At 44.0% G+C, this 12,341-nt stretch overlaps 1 protein-coding gene across 1 annotated transcript; it reads left to right on the plus strand.

Moving 5' to 3' along the window:
* LOC141962684 (peptidyl-prolyl cis-trans isomerase-like 3) lies at nucleotides 1-4,895 on the plus strand. The gene is made up of 6 exons (XM_074911051.1): nucleotides 1-18; nucleotides 694-768; nucleotides 1,549-1,642; nucleotides 2,293-2,360; nucleotides 2,814-2,932; nucleotides 4,571-4,895. The coding sequence occupies exons 1-6, from the start codon at nucleotides 1-3 to the stop codon at nucleotides 4,695-4,697; spliced, it is 501 nt and encodes a 166-aa protein (XP_074767152.1). The 3' UTR covers nucleotides 4,698-4,895.
* The last annotated feature ends 7,446 nt before the right edge of the window (nucleotides 4,896-12,341 follow it).

Genomic DNA, 12,341 nt, shown 5'->3' on the forward strand with positions numbered 1-12,341 from the left:
ATGATGCTGATTTTTCATGTACGCTTCTCCCGAGTATAAACCCACAGTATCTTTTTTTTTTTGCATAGTTTAGCACTTTCCATAGGAGTACTGTGATATATTTGGCCTATAGAGATATATTTGCTTAGGTGGATGGGTAGCTGCCATTTTAAATTTTGTGAAGGTTATTTATAAATTCTTAAGAAAAGTGTGTCATTGTGTAGATTTGCTTGTTTGTGAAGGCAGATTTTATGTGGTGCCATTCAGAACTAGCCTTATCACTCAGAAGGCTTCTGGCAACTAACACACACCAGTTGTTCCTCTGACTGTAAAGCAGTGAGGTGTGTGTGCCACACTATCACCTGAAATGGAGAAAACCTCGATTCTTCAACTTTGCAATGCAGTGACTGTGCAGGTGCAGTTTGCAAATGATTAATGTATCTCTGGAGTGTAACAGCGTGAAACAGAGCTGCTGCATTCCTGTGCTGAACTTGATGTGTCCTGAAACTAAATGAGACCAAGTGCTTTCTGGTCATTTCACTGGAAACGAGGAAGAGGAAGGTTTCTGACAGTAGCCTTGCCTGTGGCCAAATAGCGGAACAGTGTTTATATGCATGTAACGTTTGCGTATGTTCTTGGTGGTGCTAGGACATAAAACTGAGTCTGTTAGTATTTCGTTGCTGATTTCATTATTATTTTCTGCCTCTTGCCCAGGCTGTCACGCTGCATACTGACGTAGGCGATATTAAAATTGAACTGTTCTGTGAGCGGACACCAAAGACCTGCGAAGTAAGTCAAGTAACAGAAGCGGGATTGCCTAGTGTCAGAACAAAGCAGTAGAAATAGTGAAGACTGTAGAGGAGGTGAAGTGGCTTTTGCAATTCATCTTTTCACGTAACAGAATACTAATATTTTAAGCCGGTACAGTGCCTATGCCACTTGTGGAAATCGTGCACTGTGTCATACTGCCTAGAGCTTTGCTGCCCGTTTCTCACCAGATGAAGTTTAGCCAAGGGCCACTTCAAGTTCCAGCATCTCCCAAAGTGCCCTTTGCCCTTATGGGGAAATACGGCACATGGCCTGGGATTCCCCAATTTCCCTGGGTTTGCTCACACTTGCAGAGATTTGGTTTTAAGAGAGTGACAATCACTCCCAGTTTGTCAGAGGCCCCAGGTTTTCCTTTCTGCAATAAACTTAAGCTTAAATTCAAATAATTGACCTTTTAACTAATAAAACTGAGGCATGAAGTTGTTGATTACAAAATTGACATTTACAAAATGTTGAATGAGAGTGATGCTTCTGAGCATGTCTTAGGCTTCTTGTTTGCTCCTCAAGTCAGACAGCCTTGTGCTGTAAGCTTTATTTAAAATCCTTTGTATCTGTGACACTGTCAAAGGGGCACATTAACTATAATTTGCTTATGACTGTTCTGTGGCAATTGGAATTCAGGTGGTCACCACGCAAAGCAGAGGCAAAAGGGTTAGACTTGGTCTTGCCAGTGCTGTCATTTTAGTGAGAGGATATTTGTTTCTGAATTGTTTGTTAATGTGGTTTGTTTCACTTCCTTAGAATTTCCTGGCTCTTTGTGCTAGTAACTACTACAATGGATGCATATTTCACCGGAATATAAAGGGCTTCATGGTTCAGACAGGAGATCCATTAGGTAAATTCTTCTGTTCGGGTCTCTCTATAGGAAAATAAAATATAAATAAAAGGAAATGATAAGTATGAAAGTTTAAAACCAAAATGTAAACAAAGTAAAAGTAAAATATAAGGATTATTGTTTTGTTGACAGAGGGTTTTATGGGGAGATTAGCTTTCTGTGATGAGTTTACAGAGGAGCAGCCATTACCCTAGTTCTAAATAAACATGCAGTAGTAAAGCATTCTACAGACTTTTCCAGCTGTTTCCACTAAATATGATGGTTCTGCTGGCTCACCAGAGGTGGAACGGGTAGCAGTTGCTATTGTGGTTTCTCTGATTTCTGCCTGAAAGGCTACACTGCCTTTAAAGCATTTGGGGGAAATGTCCCAGACAGTGTCAACTGTTTGGGGGAAAATCCGATTCAACTTCGGGTTTGTACTCATACTGAATTTAATTTGAGGATATGTCAGTGCCTTGTTCTGCTACTTAATAGATGTCCCTTATTTAGAGTTATGTCTCTGCTGAGTAACAAGACACGAGCACCTGATCCCTGCCTCAAATGAATTACAGGCTATCTGTGGTCTTTGTTGTAAAATGTTATAACAGTACATTATTTCTAGAATTTTCAGTCTGAAAATCCAGTAGTGTATTGTGGTGCTTCTTTGTCAGGCACTGGGAAAGGAGGTAACAGCATCTGGGGCAAGAAGTTTGAAGACGAATTCAGCGAATACCTGAAGGTATTTCTGTGCTCGCAATATGCGGTTATTTTCATACGGATTTTCCTTACGGATTGGAGAACACTCAGCATTGTGTTGTACTGTATTAAATACCTTTCTGTTAACTGTGAAGCAAAGTCTAATCCTGCAACAAAGGGATAGAAAGCTTCTTGTTAGAAGGGGAACAGGCATTTCTGTACTTGGCAAGTTAAGTTTGAGGGTTTTCGTCACCAAGAACAGAAGTAGAAAGAATTTGTAAGTGCTTTTCATGTTCTGAAGGGAAAGAAGTAATTTTTCATTGTAAGGGCAATTTTGAGGAGCTAATTATGGACTGTGTTGGAATATATTTGCAGTCGAGATTTTTTTCCTGATAATGGTATTGAAGCAGAGTACTAGGTCACAGAGCACTTCGTGCAGGCTAAAGCCCTGCTTCTACACATGTGTATCCATGTTGAGGTTTTTCCCTTCTTTCAGCACAGTGTCCGTGGGGTAGTTTCAATGGCAAACAATGGCCCAAATACCAATGGATCACAGTTCTTCATCACTTACGGCAAGCAACCGCACCTAGACATGAAGTACACTGTGTTTGGAAAGTAAGTGATCCGACTGCAAGCCACCGTACCATAGCGTGTGGAGGATCTGAATATTTCAGGGCACATGCAATGCAAATTTAGAAGCTTCTGGTTCTAAACCTGTTTAAAATATTGGCTGTATATATGTAAATGTATGCTCTTGCACTGTCACCAGAATTAGTTGCTTGAAAATGCCACTCCCTTCTTCACTGCAGGGAATAAGGATATTAAAAATTACCTCAATAATGGACCATTCTTTTTCTTCTTCTCTGCCTCCACACCCCCCCCCCCCCCCCCCCCCTCAGTTATTCCAGCTTGCCTTTTCATCCATGGCCAAAGGGCTGCAGCCTGATTTTCAGCAAACTCCAGAACAACTGGATACATGGTTGTAGGGTTTACTGAGAAACAAGAATCTGATCTGGGACTGAATCTGGCAATGGGTGTGGTACTGATGATTGTACTTCTGTTTAGGTGGAACTGTCTGTTGGTCAGATAAAAATCACAGAGCTTGTTTAAGATGCATCATTATTTAAAACATTCTTAATAGACACTACTGATAATGGATCCTTAAAGCAAATGTTCGATTTTTGAGTCTTTCAGATTCTGCTTTTTCTATCTCAAAATCATGGTAGTCTTTTCTTTTGCTTGTTAAAAAGTCTCTACTGTACAAGTGAATCTGCTGAGAAAAAGTTGCCTTTATTAAATGGAGTAAAATATTCAAAGGAAACTATTGAAATGTGAAAATACAATTTTCTATCAAATGTATTGTTTATAGGCATCTAAATACAGGTGTTCCCTTCATTTCTGAGTTGTTTAGAAGTGTGATTGACAGTAGGTGTTTTAGACTTGTTAGAAAAGAGTAGAGGCTCTGACAGGGGAACTTTGCCAGGTTTTCTGTGGCAGGTTTAAGATACTCCAGCTGCAGTTGCAGAATCAGCAGGACAGCACATGCAGCCCCTGCTGGCCTGCAGTCCCGGCGTCCTAGATTCAAAGCGTTGATGAATGTGACTGAACTGAACTGTGAACAGCACAAGGTGTTTTCTGCCAAGTCCGTTACTGGGAAATAAACTATCAAGGTTTACCAGAGCTAGTTACTTAAACAAAAAAAATAAGAGGTTTATTACAACAATCTCTCTTGCCACTTCTTCAGCCTGACAGGAGATCCGAAAGCTTAAGCATGTTTGTACCACTAGATTTACACAGTTATTTATGATTCGGTCCAATCTTGTCTTTGAGTCAGAAGGTTAGAAATGATAGTTTCACATTTGGAAATGGATTTTCCGGCCATCGGATTTCCGTCATTCACAGTGAAGTTTTGGTATGGAGAGCAGCTTGCTGCTACTGAAACCTACGGTATGATTGGTCGGTCCTGCCTGCCAGGAAGTGCAGCCAGGGTCTTTATACAGCTACGGCTGGTGTAAACTATGATACTGTCAGGTCAGTGGGAATTGTTTGTGCTTTTCAGCAGAATCTGTCACGGGTGCTTAATATTTCCTTTCAAAATATATGCCATATATAATGTTTTGGCAGTCTTACTTGTACCATTTGCTTGCAAAGTCTTTGCCCTGTGATACTTCACTGTAAACTGCTTTGAGATATCTCAGCTGTGAAATCTAAATCATTATTAGGAGATTCCCAGCATTTCTGCTTTTCTTCCAGAGTTATTGATGGCTTGGAGACCCTGGATGAGCTGGAGAAGCTGCCTGTGAATGAGAAAACCTACCGACCTCTCAATGAGGTTCGCATTAAAGATGTGTCGGTTCATGCCAACCCTTTTGCTCTGTAGCCACAGAGTGCCTCGACGCATTCTTTAGAGACTGGTCAGATGGACTGCTGGATTATGGAGTTTGAAGTGCCATTAAAGAGGGTTACTTGAGCTGGATCGTACCTTTGTTCCTTTTGAATCCTTTGAATGCAGGATTTTCAGGAGTTGTGACATTGTTTGGGAGTTGTCACAGAAAAGTCTTGTGCTTTAGGAGTCAGTTTTTCCAGAGTATCTTCTAGTATTTTGATTTTTAAACATTGCTTTTAATACTTGTAAAACAAGACTTTTAAAAATACATTTTTTCCGCCCCCAATCTTTTGTTTTCTGCCTTATCTTTCTTAGCGATACTATGTTGAAACAATGTCCTTTTCTACGATTTCATACTCCCGGTTTTCTGAAACTTTCTCGTGTAAATTCTAACTTTACTGGTTTTTAGAAAACTGACTAAGATGTGCAATGTTTTCCCTTAGGCGAGAGCAGTGTCGTAGACGAAACCTTTCTCTCCTAGAGGATTAAAGACCGTGTTTAGAGGAGTGCTTGCTCTTGCGCTGCTGTGTGGGAATGGTAACCTCTTCAGCCTCCCCAGCAGGTAGATCGGAAACAATCGCTTCTGCCTCTGGCACAGCACTTCTGGTATGAAAGAGTGTTGGTGTCTTTACATAGCTGTTGACCAAAACTAGGTAGCGTTTGGTCTTACTTGACACCAAATGTTGTTGGACTCAAGAAAATCTGCAAGAAAGTAGAGAGGTATCTGAATATTGACTTGTCAAGAGGAAGCATAAAATACATGCATACTTATGCGTGTGTTTGGGTGCATGTATGTATATTGCTGATCCTATGCTCAAGTCACTTGGTATAGTAAGCATAAAATAACCTGACTTCAGCAGGGAAAAAAGAGTGATTTGTATGCATCAGAAAAGCAGTTCTCCACCTTGAGTATACTGGGAAAAGCAGAATGTTCTACTCTTCCGTGCTGTAGATTTCAAACATGTATTTTTGCATCAGTTTGTTTTCATAAAGCAGGAAAAAGTCAACTCATTTCCACGGAGACTCTATAATATGTAGAGGCGAGAGGGTATATTTCCAGTTCCAGCTGTGCATGAAAGACCTGGACAGGAGAGTACCCACAGTTCCTGCATCCAACTCCCACCATTCCCGCAGTCCTCTTGGGACTCAGCATCACTTCGCAAAGTTCGTTCTCATATATGTGCCTTGTAATCCTTGGGAGGTCCGGGTCCATCTGACCTGCAGTCTGTTTCAGACCAGTATTTCCTGTTCTGAGACTTCCCTCTCAAAATAAAGAGGAGAACTTACTGAAGAGGAAGGCAAAGGTATGCGGGATACAGATAACTGAGGCATTAATGAGTCAAGTTAATCAGTACCCTCTCTGGGACAAAGTTGCTATATTCTGTAGGAAGTGTTACTTAAAGCTCCTAGCCCATGCTGCAGACTTATACATTTTACCCTAATAACTCAGGTAAAGGATTTAATTATTTTAGCTCTGTGCTCTTTGCCATATGACTGGTGGTAAGAGAAAGTAGACAGAAGCGTGCAACTGCACGTTTGACTGCCACGCTGACACTACCGCCACGCAGAAGGAAGGACAAACGGTAAACTTTCCGACAGTGCAAAGGAATCGGTAATTTAAAATGCTGACACCTAGCATTCAACTGGAAACAATTTCTGGCCCATTTTTTCCCTATGCAAAAAGAAGTCTGTTATATGAAATGTGTGAAACACAGGGATGTTGGAGAACGGCTTGCCGAGAGCAAGGCCGTGGTTCTCTGCAGGAGCTGGTCACAGCCGCCTGAGGTAAACAGGAAAAAACCCCGGGTACAGTTATGCCTAACAAAGGACTGTTATGTTAACAAAGAGAGAAACTGAGGTAAACAATGGCCTTGATGGTAAAAACCACCTTGAGAAAAAAAGGCGGGCCAGAAGAGGGAAGATGCTGTGACAGATCTGAAATGCCACAAGGGGCCGGGACATTATAATGTAGCCTGTTACATGTGTCCAATAGATCTGTGAGTAGTAGGCATGGTTATTGTAGAGTGCTTATATAAGGGGTGATTTCTTTCAATAAAGCTGAAGCTTGCTCTGTCCTTCACATTGAATCGGCTGCTTGCTTCCTCCGCCCGCCGCAAGTGGCGCGCCGAACAGGGTTACCCGAACCCTGCTTTTCCACCGAACGGAACCCGGGAAGCGGCGGAACGGATTTTCGGAGCAGGAAGGCGATAAGGTCGCTGCCTGGTGCAGTAGACGTGTGCCGTCCCCTGAAGCGCCGGGATTTGTAAGTCTGACATTGGAGCAGCGGATCCACAATATTGCTTCAGGGGGTACTGCGAACCGAGGGGGCTACTGAGGAATCGGCCGCAGCCGTATAACCGGGAAAGGCCATAAGGAATTATATAATGAAGGCTGAATTTGGGGAAACCTAGGAAAAGCCAGCACTGGTCGTTAGCTACTGATCGGATATTCCTGAAGGTCGTCAAGCTGCGATACAGGAAAGGAATTAAAAGAAGTCTGCCCGGGCAGGAACAAGGAACAAGAGGTAGCCCTAAGACTTTTTGCTTTTTAGAAAAGCGGGGAGTAAGTCCGATAAAAAACTTAGCCGCGCTGATTGGTCTGGGCAAGGCTAAGGGACACTTTAAAGAGCCAAATTTATTGTTTGAAGAAGCAGAATGGTGTGATAATCTTTTAGACCCTGATGCTGTAAATCCTGAAAAAGAATCTGAACTGTCTGGTCTGTGTCCTCCCTTAACTGAGAATGATCCGTAGGTAAAAGTGAGGCGAAAAAAAACCTTGGCGCAAGGGAATATGGACATGGCAAGAAAAATTCTTACTCCTGTAAGCTATGAGCCGAGTCGCCAGCCACGGTGGGAAAAACGGCATTTTTCTGTTATTCAAGATTTAGAGAGAAGCATTAATAAGGACGGGCTGCAAAAACTCAGACTACACCAGCTGTACTGGAGGCGATGGCTCAGGGATATCGACTGGCCCCATAAAAATTGGCTAACACTTTTAAGAAAAACCGTCATTCACGCCGGCACGGCACTCTACCTGGAAAACCGAGCGTGTAGATCTCGATGTTTAACATTCGGAGCTGGCGGCGGCGGCCCGGGGCCTCCCCGACCCCCCCGCGGAGCGGCCGCCTGCGGCTGAGCCCGGCACCGCGCTCTCGGCACCCCCCGCCAAAAGCGGCAGGGGGATGCGGCACAGGCTTAGTGTTCTTAACGGAGTCCTCGTATTGGTGATAGCTGTCACTCTCCGATGTGAGTGATGAGTGTCAGGAGCTCCTCTGTGTGCCCGTGTGTGAGAGTGTGTGTGTGTGTGTGTGTGTGTGTGTGTGTGTGTGCCCGTGTGTGTTTCTCCGGCCAGGGAAGCGGCCGGCCAGGAACTGCAGGGTCCTAGTGCCCGCCCGCTGGGGCATCGGTGCGGCGGTTGGTTCGGGCTCAGTGTTCTCAGTGTTCCAGGTGAAATACCTCCTCCAGCAGGAGGCAGTCATTCTGTGTTGATTGTTGTTTTGAATTTAGGTGCATACTCTGCGGGGAGAGTGCACCTCTGAACCATCTGCCTAATGAAAATACTGTTAAAAAATCATCTGCAACCTTACAGGGGTTGTTTGTTTTACCAGGGGTTGTAGATGCTGATTAGGAAGAGAAAAATCAAAATTATGGTCTGTACCCCTATGTTCAGTAACAAAAAAGTAAAAAATTGTTCAGGTTGTTAAAGAAGCTGCAATTACTCAGGATTTGGATCAGCAGGTACCCTTTAAATATTTTTGGACTGAAACAGTAACACAAGGTTAACTTCTGGTAAAATTGTACTCTCGTTAAAGCTAAAAAATCTGTCGAGCTGACAGGCATTTTAGATACCGGTGCAGATGTGACCATAATATCTGTGAGCAGATTGGCTGTTAGCCCTGGTACCTCAAATGCTTTTCAGGGTTGGTGTCATGCTGTAGCAATTTAAAGCAAGGATCTCCTTCATATAAGAGGCCCAGAAAATTGGGTAACAAGTATTCATCCATTTATATTAAAAACCCCTATTGCATTTTGGGGTCATAAGTGTATGACTCAATGAGGAACTCACATTGGAGCAAATTTGTCTTAATCGCCACTGTAGCACAACCCACCCTGAAACCCACCCTGACACTAACACTCACCTTGTAAACCGAATCGCCTGTGTGTATTGTCCTGCAACAACTTAAAACTGTTATTAAGTCTTTAAAAGAGTTACAGACACTGTTAGGAGCCATACGTTGGATACAGCCGTCGTGGGCCTAACTCATGATGATCTGCATAGCTTATTTGGTATTTTGTGAAAAGATCCTTCACTGACATCACCCAAAGTACTTACAGAGAAAGCAAACCAAGATCTTCACCGTACAGGTAACAAGCATCGCAAGTACACTGCATTCCCCCAGGGGACAAGCCATCGTAGAAAGAACACGCTAAACCTTGAAAGTGCTTTTGCAAAAACAAAAGGGGGGAGAGATCTTGGCTCCAGGTCAACCATTTGCTCTGCTGTAAAACGCATGCATTTTTTCCACCAGAATGCCAGAGCAACACAAAAACGGTTTTTTTATCAAGCTAAAAACATCACTGCAACTTGCCCTGAATACCAGACAGACTCCATCTCTTCAAACCTTTTAAACATCTCCCCTGTGTTACAGGTGCCACCAGTATTGTGTCGTTTTTTCATCACAGATACCAGATCGACAAGAAGTCCAGAGCAAAGCTCAAGTGTTAACAAAACCCTAGAAAGGGGTAACTGGGAAGGACCAGTTCCTTTAATAACCTGGGGAAGAGGTGATGCTGGTGTCTCCTCAGGTCTCATCTCCAATGGTCACCGACAGGGTGTGTGCAACCACAGCTGAGGGTGAGAGGCAGCCAGCACTCGGGATCCAGCTGTGGGTGCCCCTGTGCCGACAGTTTGCAGTCTCTTTGACTGATCTTTTAAGCAGAATGTCTGAGTAATGTTTGCTACTGCAACAGGACAAACTACACTACAGTTGCCAATTCTTTTAAGAGAAAATGCTAACAGTAATTGCAACTCCTTAGTGAGATATATAGGTTTACTAGTCACTTGTGCCAAATGTAGTTTAGATAAAATATAGTTATTAATAAGGATAAGATGCTGTAAGAATGTGTGTATTCCACTTTCTTTGTTTAGTAATATTAAGAATTAAGAGCTCAAGTATTTAACCTTATTTAGAAACTCCCTTGGTTTTCCCCCTGGAGTACTGGCCAGGCTCCAGGTGGAACCCAACAGGAGGATGAAATCAGATGTTTCCGCTCAGAGAAAGTTGCCCGTTATTTTGGCCTGTTGCTTTAAAGGCTGGACCTGCTTGCAGCGACGCTGGATGCCTCACCTACGGATGGACGCATCACGTAGGGTTTCCAGTTTGTGAGGAAGGGCACTCTGAATTCTCGCTGCATCCAGGGTTCCCCAGCGATTGCGGATCTGAATGTTAGTACCGTATTTTCCTTACTGTTTATTTTTGTACTATTTAGTCATATCCCTTAAATATGGATAGTGAAATTAGTCTACTCTTTTTAATTAGAACTATTCTAAGTATGCTGCGTTTTGAAGTTTGTCTAACCCTTAACTGATACAGCTCTCAAACAAGTCTTGCAGGTGCCGCAGCAAAACAGAGAAAGGGGAGGGCTGGAAGGCATCGGCCTCACACAGCTCCTGACAAACAGCTAAGCTCTGATGAAGAACAGGCCTCGTAAGATAGATAAGAAACTGCAGAGTTGTGCCAAGGTGGCAGGGAAAGATCAATCAGACAGTAGGCATTTTGCCTGGGCTTAGCAACTGCTGCCGACCCATCCCAGACCTGTTTGGTATGGCATTTGTACTGGTCATTATGGTTGGTATAATCAGACAATCTGGCTGAGATGGCAAGATGTGACTCCTTCAGCAGTACCGGTGAATAGCACTAGGTTTTGTAGTGATGTTTATACAATGAATTTACATCTTGAAGAAGGAAGAGGGTTTAATAATGATTTGACTAAAAGGTTACCAATTATTAGATGTTTTTTTGTATTTACATGGAATACCAGTTTAAATTGTCATTGTCATCCTTTTAATGGTGTTGCGTGTGGAAGTGTTTTATGAGAACGATGGACTGAACAATAAAAGGGGTCTGGATCACTCAAAAACAAAAAGAGGGATCTGTGGAATGCCTGGGAAACAGCGGACATGTTATGAGTGATCCAGACTGAGGGCATCACTGTAATCAGGCTGTAGCTGTTGGGAAGAACAGCGGCAAGGCCGAGAGGATGAGAAACTGCGTGAGTAGCAAAGAGATAAGGATGCTGGGCTGTGGGAAATAAGATGTTTGCCTAACAGAAGAACTGCGTGTGAACACCGTAACGGGACCAACCGTAGAGGGCGTGAAGGCTTGTGGACAGTAGTATAGAACAATCCTAGTTTGTTTGCTTTCATGTGATTGCTCTTCGACAGTATGTGGGGTGCTTTGTACTCGATAAGGTACCTTCGACAGTTTAAGGCGCGCTGTGTTACAGAGTCGAGCTGCCATAGACTTTCTTTTACTTGCCCAGGGGCATGGATGTAAAGATTTTGATGGGATGTGTTGTTTTAATCTATCCGACCACAGTCGATTAATTCAAACCAATTACCATGGATGAAGCAACGTTTACAAAAAACACAAGTGGTTGTCAGTCCTTGACACAAATGGTTACAATCTGTGTTTGGTCTGTCCCTATGGCTGCAAGGTCTGTTACAAGAAGGATTGCGGTGCTTAGGAATAGCACTATTGATTGTAGTAATTATTAAAATAGCATATAGTTGTATGATGACAAATATTAGATAATTTATGCTTGTGCAGCCTGCACAAAAAGAAAAAAGGGGCAATTGTTGGAGAACGGCTTGCAGAGAGCAAGGCCATGGGTCTCTGCAGGAGCTGGTCACAGCCGCCTGAGGTAAACAGAGGAAAAAACCCCGGGTACAGTTATGCCTAGCAAAGGACTGTTATGTTAACAAAGAGAGAAACTGAGGTACACAATGGCCTTGATGGTAAAAACCACCTGAGGAAACAAAGGCGGGCCAGAAGAGGGACGATGCTGTGACAGATCTGAGATGCCACAAGGGGCCGGGACATTATAATGTAGCCTGTTACATGTGTCCAATAGATCTGTGAGGAGTAGGCATGGTTATTGCAGAGGCTTGTATAAGGGGTGATGTCTTTCAATAAAGCTGAAGCTTGCTCAGTCCTTCACGTTGAATCGGCTGCTTGCTTCCTCCGCCCGCCGCACAGGGACACCACGCAATTTGCTCTTTGGAGGATACATTAACTTTAGCCCCTTTTTTACCCCAAGCTGTACATTGAGGGCGATCCTATGGGACAGGATTGCGTCCTAGCGTTTAAAACACATCTGTTTTCCCTCTCGGAAAGGCTGACGGCCTTAGGGGCCCCCTCGCCGCCGGGCACCCCCCGCAGAGGTTCCGACGCGGCAGCGGCTCGGCCCAGCAGCTCGCCGGGGCCTGCGGGGCGTCGCGAGGCCTTCGCCCGCGTCGCGACGCCCGGGCGTGCCTCTGTGACGCGTCGCCGCGCTCCGGGCGGGCTCCTAGCAACGCCTTTTGGCGGCGGGCCGCGGGCCGCCACTCGCGGCGCCGAGCCCGGCCGCGGCAGCAGCG

Source organism: Athene noctua, chromosome 7 (genome assembly GCF_965140245.1).
Source record: "Athene noctua chromosome 7, bAthNoc1.hap1.1, whole genome shotgun sequence".
NCBI classification, from domain to species: Eukaryota; Metazoa; Chordata; class Aves; order Strigiformes; family Strigidae; genus Athene; species Athene noctua.

Excerpts from the sequence above, each read along its gene's own strand:
- LOC141962684 (XM_074911051.1), top strand. Across the intron at positions 769-1,548 it reads GGACACCAAAGACCTGCGAA|AATTTCCTGGCTCTTTGTGC; the intron begins GTAAGTCAAGTA and ends TCACTTCCTTAG. Across the intron at positions 2,933-4,570 it reads AAGTACACTGTGTTTGGAAA|AGTTATTGATGGCTTGGAGA; the intron begins GTAAGTGATCCG and ends CTTTTCTTCCAG.